Source organism: Trachurus japonicus, chromosome 6 (assembly GCF_045865225.1).
Source record: "Trachurus japonicus isolate A0001 chromosome 6, Traja_1.0".
NCBI classification, from domain to species: domain Eukaryota; kingdom Metazoa; phylum Chordata; class Actinopteri; order Carangiformes; family Carangidae; genus Trachurus; species Trachurus japonicus.
In genome coordinates this window covers 36,250,388-36,270,532 of record NC_140912.1, presented here as the reverse complement: position 1 = coordinate 36,270,532, position 20,145 = coordinate 36,250,388, and the positions used below count along the sequence as shown (strand labels likewise).

Below are 20,145 nucleotides of genomic sequence, written 5' to 3'. Positions count from 1 at the left end.
ATTTCCCATAAAGCAGAAGTAAGCGATCCGGTCGTTTTGGCTAATGCTGCGTTCCAGGCAGGCTTTTGAAACCGTAAATTACAGCTTCAAGTCACAACTTACGACTTTGTAGCGTTCCAGGCAACCCACTCATGTTTTTCCGACCTGTTTTACCTGTGAAAGTCACTATAACGGCCACTCGTAACTTCCGACCCATGAACTCGTACCAGATCGAACTGGTACGACTTCACAGGTCAGAAAAACACACGAGTTACGAGTTGCCTTGAACGCACCATAACAGTCCTCGTCCCTACGTCACCACATTCAGGCGCATCCCTTGGCTGCACACACAGCCCTGCATGCCGTTCTCTCTCCTCATTGGATAAAAATTGTAGGATACGAGAAAAGTTTTCTCCTCGGCTCAGAGCAGAGCAGAGTGACTGACAGACCCGTGTTTCGGTCCAAACACTCTATGTAAGTGATTGCTGTCGGAAGATATAACTATTTAAGACTTATATTAACACAAAAATATTGCTTACTTCTGCTTTAATAATGAATGACCAGTTGGTTTCCTTTTATAGAATCAACTGTTTTTATTTCTTAAATTCACAAGCAAGTATTTTCTGGTCTTGAAACATTACCAAAGAGGCGACTGCTAACATAAATAAGAATAAATAAAACACAAATAAAAATAAATAAAATTAAATTACTTTCAAGATATCAAAAATAAATTAAATTAAATTACTTTCAAGATATCAAAAATGTTTTCTGCGGAGATGCTGCAACATGGAAGACGTGCTGTTGTGGTATGCAAGGGCCGCGTTACAACGAATACACGTCACAGTGTTCTCCTTTCTGTTCAGTCAGAAATGCTCCCACACTTTCGACATCTTCTGTCTTTTTATCGCCTTTTTCTCCCTCAGTCAAACACCCGTATGTCCGCTCCCCCCCCCCCGGTCTTTTCCTCTGACCATTTTTTGTAATCGAGGTACTCGAATTACTCGAGGAATCGTTTCAGCCCTAGTTCATCATCTTAACTCATTGAGTGCCAACCACGTAATTTCTCATTTTTCGTTCCCATGCGTTGAGTGCCAAAAACGTAATTTCTCGTTTTTTGCTTTTTTTTAAATTATGAAAATAGACACTTTAACACACCTTTATGTGTAAATTTGGGGACTCTACGACGAGCAGAACTGAAATAGATGACGATCAAAAACTCATGACAGCTCATGATCTGGAAGTTTTCATCATAACTCGGCTTCTGCAAACGGAGTTCTGCATGTGGATGCAGCAGCTGCTCCGCTCTCACCCGCGAGGCTCCAGCAGCTCGGAGCAGAAACAGGAAGCTCTCAGCCGACAGTCCCGCCCGGTCTTCATCTGGAGCAACACCGTGTCCTCCCCAAGGTCCTCCCGCGGTAAAATGTGATGGTCTCTGGGCTAAAGCAGGCCGCCGGCACGACCCGTACCACAGAAGGACCGCGACCACCGTTGGGGCCGGTGTTCCCGACCTGCTGTGGCCGAGAGACCATCACATTCCGCGGCGAGAGGCTGTGACACGGCACGGTGCGTCTGTGTTATTGTTGTTTAGTGGCGCACCCCCCGCCCCCGATGGTGGTTTTGTGAATAGAACAACAATTGTTGTATATATTTATCTTACACAAGCCCTTTGATCCAGAAATGCGAGTGTCAGAAGAGCGACAGACACAAACAGAGCACCTTTCATAAAAGACGCTCTATCTCCTTTTCTAGAAAAAAAGGAGGGATTTTGGTGAAACCCAGCCATGTTTAGCTTGACTTTTCTCAGGAACGGAGGCACGTAGCAACAAACGGTTTGTGGCCATTTGAAGCATAAAGTTTCACCTTTTAAATGAGCCACAGTATGTGTTGGTGACAATAATATAGAATACACTGTGGCTCTACAAAAATCGTCAAAAATGGTCTAAATTGCCAGTACACTTGACTAAAACTTTGGAAAGGAGCGCGGCACTCAATGAGTTAAATGTAAGTGCCGTGTGATGGAACAATGACTCTGGAGAAAACAACAGGTCCTGGTTTCACAAATGACCACATCAGCAGACAGATCTCACTTTGTGCACAGCTGCTCTGATTGGCTGTCTGTAGCTCACCTCTGGTTCTGGGTCCTGAAGAACCAGACTGGTCCCAGTCTGAGGTGAAGCACTGTCTGCAGAAACAGTGTCCACAGCTGGTGGAGACTGGATCCTTCAGGACGTCCTGACAGAGACCACAGCAGGACAGCTGCTGGTTCACAGAGACACCTCTCCTCTTCCTCCTGTCAAGACATTTCTGGATCAACAATATGCCCACATCTGAGCTCTGATTGGTTAACCTCCTCAAGGGGGCGGGGCTTCAGTAAGCAGAGGAGCAGAGAGAGAGAAAGTAGAGGAAGACGAGTGTAGAGAGATGAGCTGAATGAAGACCTGGTCTTGAACTGGTCCGGTTTCTGTCTCTGTTTATCTTTTACCTTAAAGGGGAACCATGCAACATCCTCTGAACTTAGACCAGGAGTGTCAAACGTGCACAGGGCAAAAAAAGCGGGATGAATTTTACATGTGTGAAAATTATATAGTAGACAGAAGAGGCATCATATTGTTGAAATTGCAGGTATTTTATCAAGAAACTTCAGGTCTTTCGTAACATGTTTTATAAAAGCATAGTTCATTTAAGGTAAACATCTTAATAATGTACTTATCTCTGTTTCCGTCTAATGACTGAATCATCTTCAGCTTAGTTTACAGAGGACACCGTCTCTTACCGTGACTCTAAAGGTCCAGGTCCAGGTCCAGAACTGAAGTAAATAGGTTCATGTTTGGACCAGTCACTCTTCAGAGACAGACAGATGGATTCTGGAGACTTTGATCTGTTCTCCTGTTTCTCCACATTAACACTCATCTTCAGGACTTCAGTCAGTCTGAGAGGGAAACCAGTAACACACACACAGAATGAAGACACACCCAAATCCACGAGGACAAACTATAATCACTTCCTTGTTTGATCCAGTTGTTGACCTCCATCACTCATAGTACTTTGACATTAAATCCATGTTTATCCAGTCACCGTGACCTTTGACCTTTGATGTTTGTTCTGAGTTTGAAGAAGTTGTGTGGAGGTGAATCTAAGACAATGTGCTGACGTATGTACGGACTACGTCTGACTCTTCTTCCCTCCACAGTCCACACAGACACACTGACTCTCACACTCTGACACAACAACAACATAAACAATGTTGTGTTGACACTCACTTGTCTCAGACTTCAGTTTCTCACCTTCTGCTCCGTTCACTCTAGAATGGCGTCTGAACAGTTTCACTTTCATCTCCTCCCTCTGCTCTTTGTTTACAGGAAATCACACAAGTTCATGGCGACAGAGGGAGGGGAAGTCTCTTTCTACAGTAGAGTGGCGCCACCTGCTGGGTAGCTCTTGGTATTACACCTGTATGGACAGGTGAACTCTGACACCATGAATAAACAGTGAGCTGAGATCCAGCTGTGGTAGAAGAGCTGCTGAGAGATTTAAAGACACTCCACTACAAGTTACAGCTCAGTCTGTTCTCTGTCTTATTCATCACACATGTTGTCATCAACTTTGTGTCTAAGTGTTGTAATTTAAACGTATAATGTAATGGTACATTTTTGCAAATAAAATAAAAAATATGTTTTGCTACAGCAAATAAACCTATAATGGAATTAAGACAGTGCAGAGAAAACAAGTAAATAGAACATATCTACAAAATAAAATAAAATAAAATCTGTTAAAGATACAATTTCTTTACCACTGTAACAAATGGAAAAAAGAAAAAAAAGGAAAGACTTATAAACTAATAAAAAACATAAAAATAAACACGAGAAATGTCTTTTTTAAGTATTTTTTTTTTGGCTTTTCATGCCTTTACTGGTAGTATAGTTGAGAGAGACAGGAAACAGGGAGACAGAGAGAGGGGGAATGACATGCAGGAAAGAGTGCCCAATGCGGGATTCGAACCGGGGCCACCTGCATTGAGGACTGTAGCCTCTCCATGGGGCGCCTGCTTAACCTCCTGCGCCACTCGACGCCCCGGGAAACTTCATTTTAAGTTTAAAATTGAATTAAAGGGACTAGGAGGAGTTTTGGAAAGAAGTTTTTCACACTACATTTCCCATGAGCCTCCGTGCGCACGGTGAAATTCTTGGACCAGCGCAAGATGAACTAAAGCGAAAACATTTGCCAAGAATGTTTTCATTAATCAAGAATGAACGTCGGAGGTCCGAAGACGATCAGATACCGTCGTAGTTCCGACCATGAACAGCGATCCAGCGGCGTTATTCCCATGACCCACCGGGCAGCGTCCGGGAAACCGAAAGTAGGAAACTATAAAGACATAACGATATATTTATCTAAAATGAACCCATTAACAAGTGTGGGTAATGTAGATTCATCCACATTAATATGAGACTCTTTTATAACCAAAAGCAAACTCCACGGGGTCTCTTTATACGTCAACTGAGAAATGAACTGAAATTTGATTTGATTTGATTTAAACTTTGCACAAAAAGTAAGGAAATTTGTGTTTGGTAGATTATTTCTTTGTTGTAACAATTCTTTTAGGAAATAAATCTTATAGTGGTGGAAAGCCTGTTTATTACCCTTTTAAATGGTGCCACACTTGTAAGGAACATGCATTTGTGGGGTGAGCAGCAGAGCTAAGTATCTTGGGTTGCGCCCATGAAAAATGTGGCAAATCTGTGTTATTTCACTGAGTGTGTAAACCTTTTGAAGTGTGCAAAAGAGTGGTTTGTGATACGTAATCCTTGCCTTGCTAGTGATATTGATGACGTAAACCGAGGAGATGAAAGTGGGCCTGTATTGTAACCTGTCAAGCAGAACCTTTGTAATAAAACCGTTTAACTTTATTCCCTGGACTGTCATCATTTAATTGCCTGCAGTGCGAAAGGGAAAGCGGGAAAAGCAAAAGCTTATCTAGTCCCGCCCCCGTTACCCACAGAATACATTATCTTCATCATACTTTTTTTCCAGTGACATTTTGACACAACATATTACAACAGCAGGTAGTAATACAGAGCTGCAGTCTAGCTCCTGACAGTCACAACAGATTACGTGTGTGTCTGCATATGTGTCCATATTTGTCCGTCATGAGTGAACAACAGTCTCATCTTGTTGCATGGCATGTCACAAAGTCACACGTCTCCTCTCTTTTCCTTCTCTCCTCTCCTTGTCTTCTTGTTTTCCTCCTCCACTCTTCTGCTCGTCTCCTCTTCTTCTCCCCTCTCTTCCTCCCATCTTCTCCTCCTCGTCTCCTCTTCTTTTCCTCCCCTCTCTTTGCTTTTTCTCTTCTCGTTGTCTCCCATCTTCACTTCACCTCATCTCTTCTTCTCCCTTTCTCCTCTCTTAGACCTCTCTCTTCTCCTCCCCTCTCCTTCTCCTCTCTCTTCCTTCCATCTTCTCCTTCTCGTCTCCTCTTCTTTTCCTCCCCTCTCCTCTCTTTTCCTGTTCTCTTCGCCTCCTTGTCTCCTCTTCTTCTCCTCCTCCGCTCTCCATCTCTCGTTGCCTTTTCCTAGATTATGTGTACTAAAAAAAAGAGAGATTTTTGTTTGTTGTTTGTTGTTAGAACAACCATAACACCTGAACCATGGTTGGACTGCTGATATGTACAGTATTTATTATCATTACCTATTGGATATTATGTAATTCCCAGCAACAATACACAACATATTGGATTGAACTTCTTTTTTTTTTCTTTAAAGACCCACTCCCGTGAAAATCGTGTTTTTTGAGCTTTTCACATGTTCCTGTGGCATTTTTCTTGTGTTAGAGCACATATCAGCAGAAAAGGAAGTGCAAAATTGCATTTCAGAGTTTTTCTGCCTTCAAACTGCTGTGAACCAATGGCAGACGCAAACTGGCAGTTTCAGGGAGACTGGAGTTGAGGGTGTCACAGCTCCAGGGGAGGGCACTAGTGCTACAAGCTCCCGCCCTGCTTGCATCTGGCTCAGAGGTGAAAGGCTTGACAGCTCAGTGTAGCTGTCAAGGTATAACAGGTATAGCTCACCTGGTAGAGCAGCTGGCATTGTGAGCAAGGACTATGCTCCAGTCTGGGATCGAATCCCAGTGTGGAGTTTTATGCTAAACGCGCTGAATCTGTAATTGTACAATGTCCAGCTGTCAGCAAGCGGGGGGTGGGGTGCGAGGAGGTGGCTGGGCGGGTGCAGAGCAGCGCAGTCTCCGCCCACCCTCCAGAGGTGCATTGCTAATGTGCATGGCTAATGAGCTGGTTTTAAAATGGCCGAAAAGGGTCGCGGGAGTGGGACTTTAAGTAAGAAGGGCTTAGTTGATTATACAAGTTCAAAGGAATAGTTTGACATGTTGGGAAATCTTATCTTTCTTGTTTACAATCAGATGATTGACAAGATGTCCCCCAAAGTCCAAAATCTGTATATCAAACTTCAAAGCTCCCAGTAACGACACACAACGATGACCAACAAATGGCCTTGTGCCATATTGTGGAGGAACAATGGCACAAAACATATAGCATGTAAAAAATGTCTCTTTCGAATGTTGGGCGTTTTTTATGCTCCAAGAGACAATTACTGTACTAGACTCAACAAATATTCCTCAAAACACAATTCAGAGTGTTTTTAAAAATACTTTGTAATGGGTATGGTTTTTCTTTTTTTCCAGACATATTTCCCTCCGTTTGTAGGGAAAGGTTGCATTTCAGTTTTGATGTGATGAGTTATACAACAAACTGTTTTGACAGTGCGTTAACAGTGTGATTTAAAACTCTAAAAGAAGTGTTCATATTTTTTCATCCCAATTGGTCGGCTACACTGTTCAGATGCATAATATTCATTGGCTATAGCTGAAGAGAACTTTTTCATAGTTGTGATAACACTGTATGTGTTGAGATTGTTATTTGTGTAATACTGTTTCACTATTTTACACTTTGCTGACAACTTTGTGGTCCTACTTACAGTTACTTGTACAATTTGTGCAAATGTGTTAGTAGTAGAAACCGTCTCTTACCGTGACTTTGAAGGTCCAGGTCCAGAACTGAATTCTGGATTAAGCTCTTTGGACCAGTCACTCTTCATGGACAGACAGATGGATCCTGGAGACTCTACTCTCAGTCTGTGGTTCTGACCTCTGCAAACACAAACATGTTGTATTCACATCACATTGATCGTGTGGACACACACACACACAAACCAGGAAGTCCTTTTCAGTAATGTCACACACATACACACACGCTTGTAATGCTATCTTTGTGAGGACACTCATTGACATAATGTGTTCCCTAGCTCCTAACCCTAAAACCTTAAAGCCCCAGTACGTAGGAATTGCCCCCATCTAGCGGTGCGGTTGCATATCTGAACGTATTCTTGATGTTGCATTCACGTGAAATCGGGCAGACGTCAGACAGACAACAGACGCTGCATGTAACAGGATAAACAAGCGTCTATGTAAACAAGTGGTCCGCCAGCACGAGGCAAAACAATACAGGCCTGACAATATGTTGTCATGGTGATGTCGTATTGTTTACCTGACCCACATTTTATTTTTATTTTTTACCGTCTTTCTCTCGTCAAGTAAAATGACATCCGGTTGGTTTGCCGACAGCGTCATTCAGGTGTCTGACTGCACCTGAATGCAACATCAGTGCCTCTGTCCTTCCTCACACTACACAGTGGTGACATGACAGTGACCGCAGCTGTCCGTGGTGCTGAACCATGTGACGTTGTTTACACTCTGTGTTGTGGCCTGTCTGTGAAACACGCGCTGCTCAGGGACTGGACAGTTCTGTCCCACTTGCTTTCTCTCCCACTCCGTTGTGGGAGATCTCCACAGAGTAAAATAAATACTCCCATCCCCCCCGATCCGCTCGAGGGCGGCTGAACTCCCTGCTGCAGCTGTCGCTCCTGCTGACAGCAGACTGGGGGAGAAAAAATAAATACATTTCGCTTTGGATGGGTTTAAGCAATGAAGAAAGGAGTTGGTTAAGTTTAGTAAAAAGACCCTGAGGCTAGACAGGCTAGAAGTATAATGAACATTATATGTCATTAATATGAAGTATTTGCTTGTTTTGCAGTTAATTATGCACATGATCCGTTTGACCCCAAAAAGGAAAAAAGGATCAATATGCTACGCAACCTCCGTTTCCTTTCTGACTGTCCGTCCGGAGTGGGGGGGTTTCGGAATGGAGGGGTTTCCCCAATAGCGGGGTCTTTAGAAAAAAAGGAAACCCCGCTATTACGATGAATGGAAGTCTATTTTCGGAAAGGTGGGATGTAACCACTCAGTTTCAGGTTTTTATCAGGTTTCTTACCGTGACTCTGAAGGTCCCCATCCATATCTGAACCACCAAGGTTGTTTGGACCAGTCACTCCTCATGGACAGACAGATGGATCCTGGAGACTCTGCTCTCAGTCTGTGGTTCTGACCTCTGAAGACACAAACATGTTTTTATTCACATCACATTTATCACTGATCAGTGGACACACACACACACACACACACTATAACCACTTCCTTGTCTGATCCAGTTGTTGACCTCCACCACTCATAGTACTTTGACATTAAATCCATGTTTATCCAGTCACCGTGACCTTTGACCTTTGATGTTTGTTCTGAGTTTGAAGAAGTTGTGTCGAGGTGAATGACTCTCACACTCTGACACTACAGCAACAACATTATAGCTGCTGCACAGCGTTGGGTCGGGTCCGGGCTATTTTTTGGCAAATTTGGGCAACTTCAGGCAAATTCAGAGCAACAAACAGTAGAATGGAAAGACAAGACCTTTGACTTTATTATGTTCATTTTGCACCAGTTGGGGAATGAACCCACGACTGCTGTGACCAATGACCGTCATCTACCGCACTGACCTAATTGGAAAGTAGAAATTAAACAGTGGCTTCACAGATTAAGTAAGCTATTCACTGTTGTGCAGGTAGATATGAAACCACTGTGAAAAAAGTTCAGCTTTGGGTCAGGTCCGGGCAATTTTAGGCAGAATGCCTCCAAGACTTTATGGCAGGCCTCCCCAACAACCACAGGCCATCTATCTATAAGTATCCTTAATTAGAAAATACATTGCAATGATTTAGACCTGACCATCGGCTAATTGAAGCTTATATACACCTGTATCAGATAAATTACTTATAAATTACTTGAGGGTTTATTAGGCTCTATGTCTGGCCAATAGTTCAAACACACCCAAAGAAGAGGATATGATGAAAGAAAGATGATTTCCAGGGAAGGCACTTTTTTCGTTTTTGAACAGCAACAGTCTATTACTTTAAGAGGTGATAAATACTATAAAGCTGCAAGTCAGCAAGGTCTATCATATCAAAACTTAATCTAGGGGTGTATAGGAATAAAAAAAATCGCAACTAGAATTTGCCCTCCCAGGTGATACCGATATGTGAAATTTTGGGTCTTGGCTCAAGGACTAGGATGTTTCTGTAGAGTTTGGTTAGTTTTCGCCCATGGGAAGTACGACTTCCTCGGAAGAAGAAGAAAGAAAGAAAGAATTCCTAGGAACAGGAATAACAACAACAACAACAACAACAATAATAATAATATTGTGTTGACACTCACTTGTCTCAGACTCCAGTTTCTCTCCTTCTGCTCTGTTCACTCTGGACCCCAGGAAGAATAGTCCTTACCAAGGTGAGGACTAATGGGGATCCATAATAAAAACTAAAACTAAACTCTAACATGGCGTCTGAACAGTTTCACTCTCCCCTCCTCCCTCTGCTCTGTATTTACTGGAAATCACACACGTTCATGGCATGGATCTATTAATATACAGTAATAAATCCATGGTTTATGATGACAGAGGGAGGGGAAGTGACTTTCTACAGTAGAGTGGCGCCACCTGCTGGGTAACTCCTGGTATTACACCTGTATGGACAGGTGAACTCTGACACCATGAATAAACAGTGAGCTGAGATCCAGCTGTGGTAGAAGAGCTGCTGAGAGATTTAAAGACACTCCACTACAAGTTACAGCTCAGTCTGTTCTCTGTTTTATTCATCACACATGTTGTCATCAACTTTGTGTCTAAGTGTTGTAACTTAAATTTATAATTTTTGCAAATACTGTAAAAAAAAAATATATATATATATATATTTTTATATATATATTTTTTTAAATATATATATATATATATATTTTTTACAACAACAAATAAAACCTATAATGGAATTAGGACAGTGCAGAGAACACAAATAGAACATATATATAAAATAAAATCTGTTAAAGATACAGTTTCCTTACCACTGTAACAAATGAAAACAACAGTGCAGAAAGTACACAGGAAAATAAACAAAAAGGAAAGACTTATAAAAACATACAAATAACCTGAGAAATTTCATATTAAGTTTAAAATTGAACTAAATGTCAAATGAAAAATGAACTGATATTGAATTTAATTGAATTAAATTGACCTCTGGTTAGTGCTCAGTAAATCTTTTTTTTAATTCATATTACAAATCTTACAAGCAGATTATTAAAAAAAATATATATATACAGTATATATATATACAATACAATAATATACAAACATAGAAAATTTAAATCATATATATATATATACCATACGTCACATTTAGTTTTCTGGGGTCTGATGAAGGGAAATATATAATAAATGTTGATATAAATGTTGTGCATTTTTGGTCTTAATATTTTTAAGTGAGTCAAAAAATAGAGAGCTCTTTTAAGAAAACAGAAAGCAATGGGGTTACATTTAGAAATGTTTATTAATGAAATATTTTGCCATGGTTATTTAAGAGAAATTCAAAATGCTGTTTACATGACAGGAAGAGAAGTCTGGACTGGTCTGGTCTGGTGGTCCTATGTCGCAGTCAGTCAGATCCAGATCCAGATCCAGTTGTAGTAGCTCCAGCACCTTACCCCCCCCCCCCCCCGGTGTGAAGATGCTGGAGGCGGCTGAGCGGCTGGAGATACTGTCAATCACTGACTGTTTGACTGTTCACCAACTGTTCGCTAACTTTTCACCAACTGCTTACCGACTGTTAACTCTTTGCAGACTGTTTGAGTTTTTGCCGAGTTTTTGCCGACTGTTCTCTGACTGTTCACTCTTCACAGACTGACTTTTTACCAACTTTTTGTTGGCTGTTCACTGACTGTTCAACGACTACTCTCTGACTGTTTACCGACTGTTCACTTTTCACCAACTCTTTGACTGTTTACCGACCGTTTGCTGACCTTTCACCAACTATTCACCGATTGTTCATTGTCTTTGACTGTTCACCGCCTCTTAACTGTTTACCAACTTTTCGCCGACTGTATGTCTGTTCACCGACTTTTCCCCGACTGTTTGTCTGTTCAGTAACTATTCACTGACTGGTCACTAAATGAGTGTACAAAAGTAATTTATATAAAAAAAAGGTACAAAAATCTTCTGTGGAGATTAATAACCAATAAATAATGATTGATCCATCAGACTGTGATGTCGCTCCCACTGAATCAGTTTGAATTGATAAATTAAAGACTAACTGTATGAAAATTTAGACTCAATCGTATTCTTTATGCTGCATTCACGTGGAATCAGGCAGACGGACGACAGCCACTGCACGTAACGGGATAAACAACTGGTACGTCAGCTCGAGGCAAAACGATGCACACGTCACAATATGTTGTCATGGCGACCTTTCTCTTGTCAACTTAAGTGACATCCGGTTTGTTTGCCGTCTGCCGTCTGCCTGACTCCACCTGAATGCATCATCAGTGTGACCCTCCATGGGGGTAATTACAAATTAATGAAACAGACTAACAAACAAAATAATCGATTTTCGTGAACAACAAGAGAAGTTAAACAGTGGGGCTTCAAGCTGTAGATTAAATTTCACAGTCACCACGTGACCTGCTGCACTGATCAACAACATCAACGTCTCTGGTATAAAAACTCTGATGATCTGAAGCTGCAGAAACGTCTCCGATCTCAGTTTCTTCTATTTTCAGCTGCACTGTTTGCTGCTGTGTCACGGTTTTAGTGTTTGTTTTTAGAGGAGATTTTTCAAAATAATCATAAATCAAAGCATGAAAAGCATATGTAATATTTTGCCTTTAAGAAAAACATGGCATTGCTATGAAATTGACCGTTATTTCTAGGCTATTGCATTACATTACTATGCAATTGATTGTTATTTCTTGACATTATCATGTAATTAACGGCCTGTAAATTAAAGGTTTACCAAAAGGAAAAATAAAACAAAACAAACACAAGTATTACAACACTATAACGGACCTTACATGGATAGTTCTGAAAAAATAACTTGTGTATTTAGTACAACAATAAGTTTCTGTAGATACAGCATCACAGTAAAAGTACTTCTTACAAGTGAGTGAATGATAAAAAAATTATGAATGATGAATAGTGAATATAGGAGCAGAGTAAAAGTTTCTATAATTACAGTATCACAGTAAAAGTATTTAGTTTGGAGTTACTGGAGTAAAAGTACTTCCTGTACTTGAGTGACAGGTGAAGCTCATTGTTCCTGTTTGACTCAACACCTTTACCTGTGACTGGATCACTGATGATTGACACATTGAAGCTGTTGGAGCGTTTTCTGAGTCTGTGATGTCATAGATGATGTCATGTGTGATGTCACATCCTGACAGGTTCACCTGCTGCACTTTACACTTTATTTCACTCCCACAGTCTCATCAGCTGTGGAAACAGCTACAGATCAGACTCACTGCAGAATCTCCAGTCGAAAGTCTGGACTCTTCACAAGATCATGAAGCTGCTGCAGAGATGAAGAGCTCAGGTTGTTTCCTCTCAGGTCCAGGAGTCTCAGGTGGGAGGGGTTGGACTTCAGAGCTGAGACCAGAGAAGAACAGCTGATCTCTGACAAACTGCAGCCCCACAATCTGAATAAAGAATGAAAGAAGAAGATGAAATGAAGATCTCTCTCTCTCTCTCTCTCTCTCTCTCTCTCTCTCACACACACACACACACACACACACACACACATACACATACACATACACACACACACACACACACACACACACACACACACACACACACACACACACACAGCTGAAGTGATCAGATAATTGATTATTGATCAGAATGAAACGAGCTGAAAGTGAAGAGTCATTGTCAGTGTGAGAGAAGAACAACTGGAAACATGAGACAACTATTTCAAACGTCCTTCATTCATGACATCAAAGTCAATGATTCAAGTTCTGAGTGAAGATCAATCAGGTTCAGTTGTGGATCAAAGATCTAAGATCTACAACAGTAACAGTCAGTGAACTGACCTCAGAGTCTCCAGTCTACAGTCTGGACTCTCCAGAAAACCACTCAGACCCTTCACTCCTGAACCCTGCAGCTTGTTCCAGCACAGGTCCAGTTCTTTCAGGTGGGAGGGGTTGGACTTCAGAGCTGAGCCCAGAGAAGAACAGCTGATCTCTGACAAACTGCAGCTCTCCAATCTGAATAAAGAATAAAAGCAGTGAGTTGAGGACAAAGCTCCTTGTTGACAGCATTCAGTGTCTCATCATCTGTTCAGAGCTGAAGAAGCTTCAGAAAGAACAAGTTTAGAAAATCAAAGTCCAGCTGAAACAACAGGAAGCAGGTTAAACAGTCACATAGAGAGAAAACAGCTCATTAATATTCATGAGAAGCTGCTGCTGCTTCAACACAGACGCAGTGACTCCGCCTCTTCACCTGTCAGCTCCACCTGTGGCTCCATCCAGACAAACTCATGTTGTGCAGCCACATTGATCAGAGATTTACTGACCATGCTCAAGACAACAAACATGAGGCTGAACTCTGTTACCATGACAACTAACGTGCAGAAACACACGGGAATGAAGCTCAGAGACAGAAAAACCTGAAACCAGCACACACACACACACACACACACACACAAACACACACACACACACACACACCACAGGTTGTGTGTCTTATCTGTTGTAAACCTTGTAATAACAGCTTGTTGTGTACAGTTAACATCTTTGTTGCTCAGGTTTGAGTGTGGATGTTGTTAAAGGTTTGCTGTGTGATGTGAGCGGTGCTCCAATATGCATGGATTGTGGGGAAAAGGTGTTGCACATGTTTAAGACTTGGATCTGTGTCAACCATTGTGCATGAATCTGTTTGTTGTGAGGTTGTTGTGTGATGAGCTGTCTGAGGTGCCGACCCCCCACAGCCCTGGTCTTGGTCTGTGAGCGCCAGCCTACCCTGTCCTACAGCCTCAGTGTGGATCAGTAGAATATCAGTCTCATGTCTGCAGCTCAGTATCAACACAACTTTCACATCACATTCATCTGAGCACAGAAATAAAACAGAGTCTGACCTCAGAGTCTCCAGTCTACAGTCTGGACTCTCCAGAAAACCACTCAGATCCTTCACTCCTGAATCCTGCAGCTTGTTGTTGTAGCTCAGGTCCAGGTGTCTCAGGTGGGAGGGGTTGGACTTCAAAGCTGAGCCCAGAGAAGAACAGCTGATCTCTGACAAACTGCAGTTGTACAATCTGAATAAAGAATAAAATCAGTGAGTTGAGGACAAAGCTCCTTGTTGACAGCGTTCAGTGTCTCATCATCTGTTCAGAGCTGAAGAAGCTTCAGAAAGAACAAGTTTAGAAAATCAAAGTCCAACAGCTGAAGCAACAGGAGTTAAAACCTGTTCTTCCCTGAGCCTACTTTCCAGGCCTTTGCTCGAAAATGGCATATCAATAATAAAATGAGTATATCTCTGCAACCACAAGGTCTATTTTAATAATTTTGGTGTCATTGAATAGGGGACACTTTGAGGATTGTTGAGAGGTGTAATTATCAGTATATCTGTTACTGGTGAAGAGTAAATGAACATGGCACATAGCAAAAATTAAATTAATTCAATGCTCGCTTAAAAAAAAATCATATTTTGTCCTTTAGAATAATGCTAACATAGCTAAAACTCTCTATAAAATCATTGTACAACATATGACCATTGTCTCTGCAGTGGCTGAATATGATTAATTGAAGCAGAATACAATTATTGAGATTTTAGTACAAAATATTCAGGCGAGCTTTCCGAAATGTCCATTTTTGGCACAGCTTGGAACCACCTGCCACTATTGACCATTGTTTAATCTTTATTTTCACACTATTTGCATAAACTAACTGAAAAAGAATCAATCGGGATTTATTAATATGATATAAATAGGTGTTTTCTGGATGCATGCGTATCGATGCAGGGAAAGCCTGTCTGCCTGTCTCATGACGCAGCAGCTGTAGCGCTGCAGCGGATCGACCAATCCGGGTCATTCACCTATCGTTGTAACCATTAGAGCCAGTAGAATGAAGCTAGCCCCACGTTGGTTTCATTGACAGCACTGGCAGCCAATGAGAACCAGCATAAGCCAGGCTGTTGTTGCGCGTCAGAGCCCACAGCCTGTGGCTGCCGTGCACCCGGAGCCGGAAATACGCCACACAGACACGGGAGGAAGTAGAGTTGCATGCTGGGAGTTGTAGTCCTTCAAACTAAATGCCGTTTATAGTTGTGGATTACACTTCTCGTTGCAATATTTGGTAAGTAATACTGCATTTCTGGTTTTGTTTCCCAAATGCGCTTGTTGTTGTTTATCGTATTGTGCTGCTGGATCAGTGAAACTTGGTCGTAGAGGGATAAAAATTGTATTCTTGGAATCTGTGCAGTGTCTGCTATCGTGTGGCTACAATTAGCTCCTGGTCAGATCAAAGAAGCCTGTTTGCTGGCTCAGTTTCTCTGTCTAGCGCGTTTTTCGGTGTTAGTTCGTGTTTTCACGACAAATTGTTTGATCGCTCGGCGTTGTAACTGTGTTGGTTGGTCCTGCGAATGGTTTATATGAGCGTTTAGCGGAGATTCTCAGCTTTCTGTTGATATGCAGCAAAATGGCTTTCGTAAGAAAAGGGCATGTATTGATCACATATATTCTTTATCTACTATAGTACATGCCAGAATGCAGGAAGGGAGACCTGTTTTCTGTTGTTTTATTGATTTTCGTAAAGCTTTTGATTGTATTATCATAGACTTCTTAGCTTCAAACTATTGAATGTTGGAATAGATGGTAAATTCTACAAGGCACTAAAAGCCCTAATCAGGCCCCAGTGGCTTGTGTGCAGGTAAATCAGTATAGTTGGTTCCCAGCCCCATCTGGTGTCAAACAGGGGGATGTACTTTCCCCCACCCTTTTCTCTGTACATACATACATTTTCTTGTACTAGAAATCAAGCACACAGCCATTGGGGTTAGATTGGGCGACCTTATAGTTGGCTCTCTTCTGTACGCAGATGATTTAGTTCTCCTTACAGAGTCTGAAAATGAACTTCAAATGTTATTAGAGATTGTGTATAACTGGTGTGGAAGACGGAGGTTGAGGATAAACGAAGACAAAACCCAGGTCATGCACTTTAGGAAGAAGGGACAGTCGCAATCTGATTTTGTTTTCTCCTGTGGCTCAGTATCTTTATCTTATACTAAATCATATAAATACCTGGGGTTTACCCTAGATGATCATCTTACATTTATTAAAGGGGTGAATGTTCTGTCAGACTCTGCGGGTAGGGCTTTGGGAGCGGTTCTCAACAAAGTAAAATTCTGCAGGGATCTTGGTTACAAAACATATACCCAGCTGTTTAAGTCTTGTGTTTGTCCCATTTTGGACTATGGAGCAGGGGTCTGGGGCTATGGTAAACATACTAAATGTGAAGCAGTACAGAATAGAGCTATGCGTTGTTTTTTGGGTGTACACAAATTGGCCCCACTAGTTGCAATATGTGGTGATATGGGCTGGGAGCCATGTGAGGTACGGCATGGTGGTGACATGGTGCGTCTGTGGAATAGATTGATTAATACTGTATGTCCGACAACAGGCTTACTAAACAATTTTTTCAATGGGATCTTCTAAACAATTATTCTTGGGCAAGGCAGCTTGAAAAAATATTTAGTATGGTTGACCTTCAATATGTATATAGAAATAAATTACCGTGTTCTGTTAACCAAATTAAAGAATTATTATTTGAAAATTACAAAAAAAATGGTTAGAAGAAGTTCAACACAAACCAAAATTAAGAACATATAGGTTAATTAAGGATAATTATGGCCCAGAGAACTATGTCACGCTCAACCTACCTAGAGCTCAGCGGTCAATTTCTGCTCAATTGAGGTGTGGCATCTGGCCTCTGGCTCTAGAAACTGGGCGTTTTCACTCGATCCCAGAAGAGGAACGAAAATGCTGTATTTGTGATCTTGATGTGATTGAAAGTGAATTTCATTTCTTATTCTATTGTCCATTGTATCACGACTACAGACAAAGGCTTTTTTGTAGGATTTCTGTTGAAGATAGCCCAGATTTGTTCTCGATGTCTGATGAATGTATACTTAAGTATTTATTTGTAAAAAAGGTGTTCCCATTGGCGAAATTTTGGAGTCTTTTAAGCAGCGCAAAGATGTGTTGTATGTCTGAAGTCTTTCAGTCCCGGCAATTGTTTTGTTTTTGTTTTTGTTTTTTTTGCTCTGTGTGCGTATGTATGAGTGGATGTGGGCATGCATGCGTGTGTGTGTGTGTATGTGGGCGCATGTGTGGGTATGTACTGTACTGTAGAAATATATGTACACGAGCATGTATTCCTTATCCTCCTGTGTGTGCCGGTGTTTTGTGTTTTGTCTTGTTTTTAGTGTGTCTTATAAGCCCATGAGGGCTGGGCACCTATGGTGCAAGACACCAAGTTTAAAATAAAAAACTACTACTACCTGCTTCAACACAGACGCAGTGACTCCGCCTCTTTACCTGTCAGCTCCACCTGTGGCTCCATCCAGACAAACTCATGTTGTGCAACCACATTGATCAGAGACACCTGCTTATTATGGGGTGTTGGCTTTGAATGTTTCACTATAAACCAGGCAGCAGCTGCACAAACCACTCAGCCATGTGTAGTATTACAGAGCAAAGGCCCAGAGCTGCTCTGCCTCTTCTGTCAGTACAACTCCCATTGAAAACGATCGATTAACTGCAGTTAATTTAATTTAATCAATTACATTTTTCAGTAACGCTTTATATTAAGGTCCTTGTAATAAGCATTAGTTAATAGATAATAAGGCCCTTATAAGTGATTACAAGATGCTTATTAACATTATTATGCATTTATAAGACTATATATGTATTAATAGACTCATTATAATATAGTTAATAGCAGACTATAAGAGATTTATAATAACTTATAATAAACTTAGTTAACTGTTTGTTGATGCTTATGAACATTAATAAAATCCTTATGAGTATCTTATAATTGTTCATAATAACATTACAAACACATATACTGACTCAACTAGCCCAATCATTATGTCTTTGTTATGCCTTTATTAATCTTAAGGTCTGTGTAATAAGCGTTAGTTAATAGGTAATAAGGCTCTTATAAGTGCTAACAAGTATTAATAGTCTCATTATAACATAGTTAATAGCAGACTATAAGAGATTTATAATAACTTGTAAGAAACGTGTTAACTGTTTGTTGATGCTTAAGAACATTAATAAAATCTTCATGAGTATCAATCTAGCCCAACCATGATGTCTTTGTCATGCCTTTATTAATCTTTTTTTTGTTTGATTTATTAACATTATACTTTATTGCTCATCTATTATAAGTTTACATGTTTACAGTAAACTGTGCTTTTTGCAGGTACTGGATCTGAAGCGAGAACAATGTCTTAAGGCTGATAAATCTTTTATTATGCATTTGATTTTGGTTTTCAGAAAGGTGCGTCAGAGGAGAAGAGCAGACTTGTAGAGTTTCTTCTCACTTGAAACATTTATTAAGCGATTGTTTCGTTCAGACCTTTCCCAAGGCATTGTCTCTGACCCTCTTCTTTGTCATCTTCACCTGGTGACAGATTTGACTTTTTTCAGGTTTTTTTTTTTTTCCCTGAAGGTAGGCTATTTAATTAGGATTTAAAGTTTTTTTTGGTCGAACTACCTTCAAAAATCAGTTTTCTGAGTTTGTTTTGTGTGCCTGGCAAAGTCACTTTTTTTTTCTTCCTCCTCCTTCCAGTGTTTTTGAGGGACCGCTTCTTTTCTGCTTTTTCTCAGTCTGTACAGTCTATGCTGTTGAGTGATTCTTTACCCTTGCTTTTATTTTGAAGGCAAACAGCAAAACCGGAAGTTCCGGTTTAAGCTAGCAGCTGATAGCTTAACACATGCCCATGTGTAAAATGGAGGTAGTTGCCCAACATTTCTGCCCCCGAGTAGAATTCAAACCCATTCTGGGCCTCGAAAAGAAGCAGCTGACAAGAGGAAGCGTTGTGAGACGGAGGATGACTCTTCTGGTAAGTTTAACTGCTGCTAACTAGTTAGTACAAACTCAAACATGCATAGCTCGTTAGCCGAAGCTGTAGACCTAGCTGCCTCATGACTGTTGCTGCCCTACGGAAGCGCTCCTCTGTGTATCAGTGAGAAAGTTTTTATATTAAAATGTAGTTTATTTTGTCTCCAGCTAGGCTTATATACATACAGTGTACATTGTCAAAATATATAACTTCTCTCGGTAACACTTTACACTAAGGTACACAAAATTACAGTAGTTAATGAGGAACTAATGAAGGACTAATGATGAACTAATGAGTAGTTACTGAGGAACTGAGGGACACAAACTTAGAGTAGTTACTGAGGAACTAAGGTACACAAAATTACAGTAGTTACTGAGGAACTAATAATTAACTAACTATTAGTTATTGGTGAGTTCTTCAGTAACCCCTGATCAAAAATCAGAGTAGTAGTTAGTAAGGGACTAATGAGTGGTTACTGAGGAACTGAGGTAAACCCAATTAAAGTAGTTACTGAGGAACTATTGATGAACTAACTATTAGTTAATGGTCAGTTCTTCAGGAACTCCTGACCAAATTTTAGAGTAGTTGCTGAGGAACTAATGAGATGATGAACTATTAATGGTCAGTTCTTCATTAACTCATGATCAAATGTAATATATAATTAATAGATAGTAGTGAAATAGTTAATTCATCAGTATAGAATCATTACTCAATAACCTGTCCATTAACCTTTTTATTTTCCAAAGAAAAGTGACGCCTAATGAGAGGTCATTTCATCATTATTTTTACAATTAGTTCCTTTAAGAAAAAAACACAGACAGCAGGATTCT

The 20,145-nt window shown here is 40.7% G+C and overlaps 1 protein-coding gene and 2 long non-coding RNA genes across 3 annotated transcripts in view; all 3 read right to left on the bottom strand.

The window, feature by feature from the left end:
• LOC146986584 (uncharacterized) overlaps positions 1–20,145 on the bottom strand; it is a 387,075-nt gene that overhangs the window by 13,518 nt on the left and 353,412 nt on the right. The window contains exons 22-23 of the mRNA XM_085780291.1: positions 14,328–14,504; positions 13,285–13,458 (exon numbers count right to left, since the gene is read on the bottom strand). Coding sequence (XP_085636417.1) covers positions 13,285–13,458; positions 14,328–14,504 — 351 coding nt within the window. The remainder of the gene's footprint in view (positions 1–13,284; positions 13,459–14,327; positions 14,505–20,145) is intronic.
• Positions 2,127–3,592, bottom strand: LOC146986600 (uncharacterized). The gene is made up of 3 exons (XR_015036047.1): positions 3,240–3,592; positions 2,759–2,908; positions 2,127–2,269 (listed from the first exon to the last, which is right to left on the bottom strand). It is a non-coding gene; the product is annotated as an uncharacterized LOC146986600 (long non-coding RNA).
• On the bottom strand, positions 3,604–9,744 carry LOC146986599 (uncharacterized). Its single transcript, XR_015036044.1, has 4 exons — positions 9,589–9,744; positions 8,318–8,434; positions 7,018–7,137; positions 3,604–5,562 (listed from the first exon to the last, which is right to left on the bottom strand). It is a non-coding gene; the product is annotated as an uncharacterized LOC146986599 (long non-coding RNA).